The following is a 9,500-nucleotide window of genomic DNA, read 5'->3' as shown; positions in this document are numbered from 1 at the left end:
CAAAAAAAAAAACCCCCGTAGGTAAAAAAATGACCAAAAGAAAATGCAGGAAAGCATTCTTTTGGGAACAAATAATAAAATTAGGCCCCTATGCTTCTGCTATGGTGGAGATTAAGAGCAAGTTGGTGGTCACCTTCTCTGATAAGAATGTCCCCAGTAAAGAACCTCCCAGAACAGCAATCTGCAAAAGAGAATCAATAACATGGCTTCATGTCTACCTTAAAACATCAGCACAAAACAAAGAATGAGCCATTTCTACAAGACTGACAGAAGCTGAAAAATGAAGTTTTAATAGTTTACCAAAGTTGCAACAGCATGACCTGCTAGTGCTCCGCCAATGACTCCCAGGGGTGAAGAAGCAGCAGCAAGTGCTGCAAAAGGAAAGAGATTAAATGTACCAGGACCGGATGGAATAGTTTAGCATCAAGACAGGATGTAGCTATGCAGCTTGTTATGATGTTATACACATCAACTCTTGCACCAAAGTACAGGGGATGGATCTGAAACATCCCCCAGGCATTTTTCTGGGATGGCCAAAAAGACAGTAAATAGTCCGGAAAAAAGTCAACTTGATGACTCATCAACATCATCCAAACAAGTTACTTTTTAACCAAGCATAGACACTACCACCAAATGGCGAGAAAGTCTCTAAAATAGTGAAATGTGTGCAATGTACAACATACTGACAAGGAAGCTAGTATGCTTCTTTCCATCCTTTCGTAATCTCTCTTTAGGCATGGTTAGGCGATAAGCCAAGACACATATTTTCAGGCTCACCTATCGTGGAGAAAAATGATTTATCACCCCATTCAGCAACAAAAATCAGTAGGAAAGTGCTTATGACAGTATTAGCAGCAGCTACGATCCCGTCACTATTTCCTGAAAATTCAGAAACCGCTAGCTCTGCCTGTTTGATCAAAGACATGATTAGTCATCAAATATGTCTACCAGTATAACACTAGTCTCACGACTCTCACCTGGGGAATAATCAGGTTGCATTTAAAAGAGTAGCTCCCGAATAACAAAGGAAAAAAAAAAACATTTTTTGGTGAAAGCTCCCCAATAAGTTATATTCATAAAATTCGATAGGTAAACCTATAGTTGACCAACAATCTTAAATAGCTCAATTCCAAACACCCCCCCCCCCAACCCAAAAAAAATGGGTATCATCTTCTTACCTCCAGGTATGTGGTAAATTGCAGGTAGTAGTTAACTGCGATGTGTCTACATTGAGACATTTGTTTCCCCATTCTTCTATTTAAAAAATAATAATAATAATAATAACAATTTCAACCCTTGTTTATGCAAAGGGGAGGTGCAAGGGGCTACTTGGATGACTCTAATGCTCAAATGGCCTATCCAATTGGCTGTTACAGCCTCCAAGTTGCTAAAAAGAGGTCGAGTGTAGAGAGGAAACACTCACAATCAATATGGGGAACTGTTTCCCTTGTTTATAAATGAATCCATATGCATTGGCTTCAATAGAAAAAATGCAAAAACATTTACGCATCAGACATAAATCCATATACATCTCAAATTGAGTTTTAGTGTATATATCACCTCCTTTTGTTCTTCTTCTGCCTTCAAACCATCACTTGAGGCGGCATCAAGCAATGTGGTGACTCCAAAATATATCTGTCAAATTAAATTGGCACACTCATGATATTTCTTTCAATCAAGAAAACAGTGAGATCACATTTCCACGTTTATGTTGTTGAGCTTTTGCACATTTGGCATAATTACATCAAATTATCAATAGAAGAAAGAGTAGGTGTGTGTTTTGTTCATTGCCCTGAGCCAAATAGGATGATTGGAATTACCAAGAGGAAAGCTGCAGCAATATCATCAACAGGCAAATCAATGTCACCAAATCTGAGAAGCAACAGATTTGTTCAAGAATTACACTTCATAGTATTCACAAAATTTCAGTAGGAGTAAAGCATAGGACGATCCACAATGATTTACCCATTAATTAGAAACGAAACGCCAAGGATGGTCTACAAAGTAGCCTCTATACACATTTCACATGCTAAGGGGTGGATAAACCATTTTGATGTATTGAATGAATAGATTCCCTTCCCCATATTGGTGTCATCAGATTTCGTTTTCTCATCTCTCCTTTCACCCAATTCTGTGTGGACTCTTTATTTTTATTTTTTATTTTTATGGATCCATGTAGCTGACCCCACTAAGTTGGGATAAGGCTGAGTTTGTTGTTATTGTTGCTGTTGTTGTTGAAGATAGACTATTTTATGCGTCCAAATGAAGAGATCCAAATTAGGTCAGCTTTGTACACAAAGACAACCCTGCAGAGAGAAATAGATAATCCATCCTAACCACCTTCTATGTCCAACTGTGCAAGACTAGCAATGAATAGACCATCCTCAGTAGCTGCCACGTAGGAACGGCAGATTTACACTTAACTACCTCCAATTATGCATAAGGAGCAAAGCAAAGTACCTGAATGGAAGGATGTCATCAACATAATGGAAGGTCCGGCCAAGAACAACAGACACGATAGTCATTGCCCTGGACATGATACAAAGGCACATTACAAGATATAAAGCATCTCAAACTTCTCAATATCTATTTGAAGAGAAATAAATTCAGAACTTGTCTGACCAAATTCAGAGTGACGTTTTCCTCAACTAACAATATCGTAGCAGCTTTATCGGGCAAACAGTTGTCCAGTATCATGCAGGTAAGGTTTCCAAATGTGTTTATACTAAAAAGGAAATTGAAAATTTTGTTGTGACAGATGAACGCTTTGTGAAAAAATTAAGCACTTGTCATCATGGAGAACATTTAATGAAAAGTGGGTGAGCCTGTGGCGCAATGGTTAAGTTGCACTATTGCAACATGTTGGTCACAGGGTCGAAACTTGGAATATCCTCTCCTGCAAAGCAGGGGTAAGGCTGTGTACATTTGCCCCCCCAGACCCTGCAGTATTGGGAGCCTCATGCACTGTTGCCATTTTATTTATTTATTTTCTAAGATGAAATGAGGTAAACAATGACATTTTGTTTAGATGAAATAAGGTAAAGTAAACATTTAATGGAGACACTGTGTTCCTTCTACAACCTGACCAAGAATAATGAATGAGAACCCAATGGACATAGAACTCAGAAATTAGCCAAAATCGAAATCACATCCACACAAAAGAACTTAGAGAATAATTCACTAAAGGGATCACCCAAAGTCCCTCACATAGACAACTCACTCGCTCTCACAAGTACCTTGAAGCTAGAAAGTTCTCAAGTCTAGAAATATCTCCAAGGTCCTACTTATGTAGAGCATAGAAGTCAATTATTTGGATGACCTCGCAATCATTTCTCATGTAACATAGAGTTCCCTTATCAAACTTAGGGAATTAAACATGGTGAATTCTGATGCAATTCACCATTTTCAAGTCCAACCAGTGGTTGGAAAACCGGATTCTGGGTATCTTGGTTAAGCCAGATCAATAGATTCAGTTAGAACTTTAGGGTAACCTGATCAACACTCGAGGAGACTTCAGGCTTAAAAGTGACAGAAGTCCAAGCCAGAACAAGATTTGCATGATTTATCGGCTTGCAATAAGTCAATAATAACTCTGAGTAATGAATGGATATTTAACTCGTATCAATGACATGAGGATGGTTCCGTGGTCCAAGCAAACCATAAGACCCACAATGTAACACATTTCCCCTTGCAATACCAACCATCACAGTTTTGTGCACAGGAAGAGCTTTATTTTGACAAGAGAGGAAGCCAATTTGGCTAGAATTCATCACCACAGGTATGGGCAATGTGGCACAATGTGTGGTGCTCTTCGGGACTCTTATGTACATATTCCTTGGTCACCTAGATCCTCTTTTCTTTTGTGGATAGGTGTCTCCCCAAGCAAAACTTCTTATGGTGGATTTGCATTGCTGGAAGCCATATGGGTATTCATCCACAGATCAAGGATTCGTGCATCCTAATGTGTGATGCTTCATGGTATCTTCTACATCCTCTTACTTCACAGTTTGTCTTGAAGTACCTAGTAACTTATTTCTTGTTTTCTCACTTTAATCATTGCACTCAGTTGAATAACATTGCATAGAAGAAAATAATAACATGAGATTGTGGATGCAACAAACATTTTAACTATGCCAGATATCACTGGGGGGAGAAAGGAAAACCTACACAAGTGCACCAAAGGTTCCAATGAAAACAACGGCCCCAGAATTCCTGGCTGCTAAAAGTGCCTGTCAATGAAATCAAAAATCAAAACAGAAGGCATCAGTATCCATCTTGAACATAAAATTAGAAATTCTTCTCTTTTAGAAATCTTACATTCTCCACCCAAATAGAAGGACATGATCTAAGCTCGTAGTTGATACCATGGTTTTCATGGACCATTATACTGGACGGTCCTGCCGAGGCTCAACAGTGCTACTCATTTAAATAAGACTATCATTAGACTGTCTGAATGGGTGACACAACCATCACCAGTCCATCAAACATTGGATCCTAACCGGTTTTCAAAAAATACTAGTAACTCATTAAATGAGCTGAGTCATGACTATTATGCACTAAATTTCTTCAGCTCACGAACAACCTGATCTTGAGTCTTGAAACTAACACTTCAAGTGTGGCTTAAGTCGCAAATCAGGCCTTTTTAATTGTCTTATATGGCTGGGGTTCAGATTTGGATAAGAAATGTTACTGCTATTGTTGGAGGCCTTTTGAGAAGTAAGACGGAATTGACAATCTCTAATTGAGGATATATAAACATCCAACTGGTAGGTCAAGTAAAATCAAGTACTAGGTAACTGGAAACAAGAGAACATAACACCTAAAGAAACCAGGGAGAAACTCTTCCAATAAAAATATTAGGCTTAGAGATTACGAACAACAGATTTAAAACCACTGCCTAAAAAATTCATTTTAACAGAAAATATATGCATGCAAATATACATATACACAGAAAGTTGTCCCGATTCAGAAACTATAGGAAGGTGAAAAATCCTCAATGAACTTGATCATGTTTCACCACTAGCTACTATCAATTGATGCATCCTTACCGCAATAAAGAATGTTTTATCCCCCAATTCAGAGAAAAATATCAGCAGGAAAGCCTGCAACATAATAGGACAACATTGGTAACATTAGTAAGTGCATTCAAAGATTGGAACATAATGGAAGTTTGGATAGGAACACACATATTTGAGTTCTTTGTCAGGATTTATTTAAGCATAGCATTATGACATCAATAGGCAATCACTGCCACAGAAAATTTATAGAATTATCCCCTTTGACCTGTAGGTTGACGAGTAAAGATCAACCTCCAGAAATGCCTACTGAAAAAAGTATTTGACTCTCCAAGAACCTGTAGAATGTCTGCAAGCTGGTCTTACTCCAGTACTCCCAACTTCAGATATTATGTCCACATAAGAACTTTCAACTGTATTGATTCTTATCAGTTTTCAGTAAAAGAATAAAGAACTGATGCATGAAAGTATACATCCACTCCCCCAACCCACCAAAAAAAAAAAGAGCAATGAAAAAAGATGAATGCCAATATTCCTTTGTGAAAGCATTCATTTAGCCTGAAACAAAGTCCAGACAAAGTGCAAAAATGGTAATAGAAATGATGTAGCATGAACTAATGATTCTATTTATATCATTTTAAGGACAAGAAGAAAAATGTTTCATAAGATTTACAGTCTGGTGTTGGTTACATTGTAATCCCTGTTCATGGAAATATTAGAAAGAAGGAATGCAATAAAGTGTATCAAGACAGAAAACTTCAAAATTTGGGTGGGTGACTTAAAGAGGGCACAACCACAGTTTAACAGAAAGCCATTGGAAAGCCTCAAGATAATAATGCATCGAGAATGACTAGGCTTTGCCTACTATAACTAAAAGATTGGCAGTAAAAGTTACAAAGAGATTTTCCTAACTGAAGCAAAACCTGTGCTAATATCACCAAGATCCCCCAAATAAGGAAATGGCTGCAACGCACTAGCAAACTCTGGACCAGCCACTGCCTGTTGAGAGCCTTGCAGCATGAGCAACCCAAAGAGTAGTGTAAACTTCAGCCATCTATGAAATAATGTATCAAAGTCTGAGGCATCATTGCAGTTGAAAGACGTTGATACATCATCTTGACTTCTTGAACTAATACGAGTTTTACCCAGAAGAAGAAAATTATCCTTAACTTGCATCCATCTCGAAGATTCTATGGAACTCTTGTTATCAAGAAATATGCTCTCCTGAAACCAGGATATAGTATATCATTCATCAATGAGACAATATATCAGTGAATGGGGATAGCACAGTTCAGCAAGTCAGGGTATAATAAAATCTGGAAAAACTTATATTTGTTAGATGACGACTACTAATCATCATCACCACTATTAGTTCACAAAGGCAAAAACTTCAGCTTTTGAACTAAAGATGATGTTAGAGTAATAATTGCCAGAGGAATTGAATAGATTATCCAGTCAGAGTATCATACAATCTGAACAAATTAACTAAATGATCATTAAAATTCATCCAAACATTAGTAAGGAAAGACCCGTAATTGGAACTACAGATGATATTATTATACAAATTGGCAGAAGAATTTCAATCCAAATACACATTTAATAAAAAGATAAAGAAAGAAAAATATTGAGGCCATTCAGCATAACTCTTAAACCAAGTAAGCACCATCACAAGTTGGTGAAAACCTTAGAGGAATGAATATAAAAATGAAAATCATATATACTTCCCAGCACCTGGATGTAATTTTCCAGTTGGGGAAAGGTGAGGTCTTCTATAATCTACCACAAGAATAGCTGCCCAAACAGTGCAGATGTGGTGCACTAGGAAGAGCCACCATTTGACAGGTTCCATCCAGGAAACTCCTACTGCAAAGTTTAAATCTCATAGCTATGAGATGGCCATAACCATTGAATCCCAATTTTCATTGCATTTCAATACACGATGACAAAAATGCAGTTTTTTTTTTTTTTTTTTTTTTTTTTTAAAGGTGGGTAGGGTAGGAGAATTTATTCAAATTGTACCCAAAAAAAAAAAATCTATATATATATATATATATATATCTGTACACTGAGGAGTTGGAATGCTACAAAAAAGCAGAATCCAACACTGAAAGACACCTCACATTACATCCGGGAATTCAGCCCCCACCAATTTTGGCATAAGAGATATCCTATTACGACCTACCAAGTTCTGTTTATATTCAACCTAATATGTGATAGGATGTTGTTCAGACTGTACTTAAGAGTGATTGATATTTTTTTATATCTCATTATGTCTTAAAAATTAGTTAAATATGCTTAAGTCTCAATCCTCTTTTACTTTATGCGGGCTTGTCATTTCTACTTGAACATACATGTGGCCTCTTTTCTTGAAGAGTTGTACCTTTTCGTCAGAGATATGACTTATGCCTTTGGATGCATAAATAGAGGATGTCTAAAGCCAATTTTTGGCTTCCAAACCTTGGGCCAACCCTTTGGTTTGAACTTTTACTTTCCATATTTTCAAAACTCTAAGTCAGCAACATATTGGGTAGTTAACCAATAGACTAGGATACATCGGAGCATACCGTTATTTCCATTGGCTGTTGAAACTACTAATCAAATGGTTACAAACAGAGAGAGTGTTGAAATTGATCTTAAATCTTGTGAGTAATCATGCCTCAGCCTAATGAGCGGTTAAAACTACTAACCAAATCGTTACAAACAGAGAGGGGATTGAAATTAATCTTAAATCATGAGAGTATTCATTAATCACACCTCAGCCTTATAATCGTCAGATAAATATTTAGACTTAATTACTATGAATCTTACTGTAGGTCATGGATTTCATGGGTTATATAAATTATCTCGAATTTTTAATATAATGCTGTTGATAGTTTTTTTTATCATGTCTAATAAACTTTTTTAGCTGGTGATGTCTAATAAACTTATTCCCAGTAAATTGCTTGTCTAATTAAATTAAATATAGTGCAACAATTCACTTCTACAAGCCAACAATTGATGATATATATATATATATATATATTGTTCATGAATTGAAAGAAAAATAATATAACCATTCCTCTGAACTAGAAAGCATAATAAATAAAAGAATACTGGTATTGAGGAAAAAGTTACAATGCTGCGTGCAACGGGGGAAGCCGTCTGCGGGAGGTTCCCTGACCAGCGGTCGTCTAGAGTTATACATTGAGGCCACTGACTTGAATGCCTGCACACATTTTGTACTTGTCATTAGAAACCGAAACGCTTCCCTAGTATCTAAACACTTCCTCTCTGTTCGGTTCTTCACTCTATTACAACTACATACACAAACCCTAGAATAAATTCACTTCCAAGCATTAGCAACATCAATAAAAAACGACCGATCGAAAGACATTCCTCTGAGAGCTCAGAGATTCGAAGAAGAACAGTGAAATAAACTCGAAGTTAGAAATCCAAGCAAAATAGTACCAAATCTCACTGAAACCGGAAGAAGAAAGAAGAAAGAAGAAAGGAGGGAAAATCGAATCAACCTTGATGAAATGAGACTGAAATTCCGATCCAAGTGCTTCAATTTCTTCTTCTGCGAGCAACGAATTGAAGAAAGGAAAGAAGAAAAATGAAATAATTGCAGAGGTTTTGAAAGTGAAGGTTGCAAATTTGTCCAGAAAATGCTCTTATAGGAAAGCGTTGGTGTCTTCATTTTTTCTCTGAACCGTTTGCCTCCCCCACTGTGTTTCTAACTTTCTCGTCTTCCCTGGCTTACGTTTCAGAGCTACCGCTTTATATCCATCCATAGAAGTTGATGACTTGCGTATCCGCTTGTAAGACCAGTCCAGTAAAGAACCAGATAATAGGCCGGTTTTCGATACCAGGCAGAAACTAGTCCCAAAATTGTGAAATTTGTATTTTGTGATGTGTTTTAGTTATTGAGGATCTGCGCACGGCAGTTCACTCCCACCGTTACTGCCAAAGCCAATAATCAGTATCTTCGATCCAAACCGTTTATATCTTAATAAGCATTACGATACAAGATGGGCCCGAAGTGGAGCCATGTTGGGTCCCACAAATTCCTCAAATGACAAAAAATAACTTCATTAAATAGGGCCCAACCGGGTTCGAACCGGTGACCTCTTGATCTGCAGTCAAATGCTCTACCACTGAGCTATGGACCCCGTTGATGAACCAAATGTATTAGAAATTTTTATATTTGTTTACCACCAAGGTTCTCCTTACCAAGACGAGAAACTTTAACAAATTTCTCCGACAAGAAGTAAGATTTTAAAGTCTGTTTTTTTTTTTTTTCGCGTAAAGTCGACAGGCCTTGAGACCACCTCACCAATCTATTCATGAGTGTCTGTGTATATATATAGACATGTACCATTAAGTGATTTTTATTTTTCTTTTTTTGATACCTAGGGTGTCCGGATCCTGGACCCTAATTAATCCATGGGTCACTATAATACCACCAAGGATTAAAGTATCGGTATCGATCACCATATCGGTCGG

The 9,500-nt window shown here is 37.2% G+C and overlaps 1 protein-coding gene and 1 non-coding gene across 3 annotated transcripts in view; both read right to left on the bottom strand.

Annotated features, from left to right (window-relative positions):
- The window catches only part of LOC122080727 (GDT1-like protein 1, chloroplastic), a 9,661-nt gene extending 898 nt beyond the window's left edge, over window positions 1-8,763 (bottom strand). Inside the window, exons 1-11 of one of the 2 annotated variants that reach the window (XM_042647548.1) lie at window positions 8,525-8,763; window positions 8,130-8,220; window positions 5,928-6,239; window positions 5,049-5,102; window positions 4,168-4,229; window positions 2,461-2,529; window positions 1,821-1,872; window positions 1,561-1,635; window positions 778-907; window positions 301-371; window positions 134-181 (exon numbers count right to left, since the gene is read on the bottom strand). In XM_042647548.1, the coding sequence (XP_042503482.1) occupies window positions 134-181; window positions 301-371; window positions 778-907; window positions 1,561-1,635; window positions 1,821-1,872; window positions 2,461-2,529; window positions 4,168-4,229; window positions 5,049-5,102; window positions 5,928-6,239; window positions 8,130-8,220; window positions 8,525-8,694 (1,134 nt within the window). In that variant the 5' untranslated portion in view covers window positions 8,695-8,763. The remainder of the gene's footprint in view (window positions 1-133; window positions 182-300; window positions 372-777; window positions 908-1,560; window positions 1,636-1,820; window positions 1,873-2,460; window positions 2,530-4,167; window positions 4,230-5,048; window positions 5,103-5,927; window positions 6,240-8,129; window positions 8,221-8,524) is intronic. The other variant, XM_042647547.1, reaches the window with a different exon arrangement.
- Window positions 8,764-9,094: 331 nt separating this feature from the next.
- TRNAC-GCA lies at window positions 9,095-9,166 on the bottom strand. The gene has a single exon. It is a non-coding gene; the product is annotated as a tRNA-Cys (tRNA).
- Window positions 9,167-9,500: the final 334 nt, after the last annotated feature.

Source organism: Macadamia integrifolia, chromosome 6 (assembly GCF_013358625.1).
Source record: "Macadamia integrifolia cultivar HAES 741 chromosome 6, SCU_Mint_v3, whole genome shotgun sequence".
NCBI classification, from domain to species: Eukaryota; Viridiplantae; Streptophyta; class Magnoliopsida; order Proteales; family Proteaceae; genus Macadamia; species Macadamia integrifolia.
The sequence above is the reverse complement of the archived record's forward strand: the minus strand, read 5'-3'. Positions and strand labels throughout refer to the sequence as shown.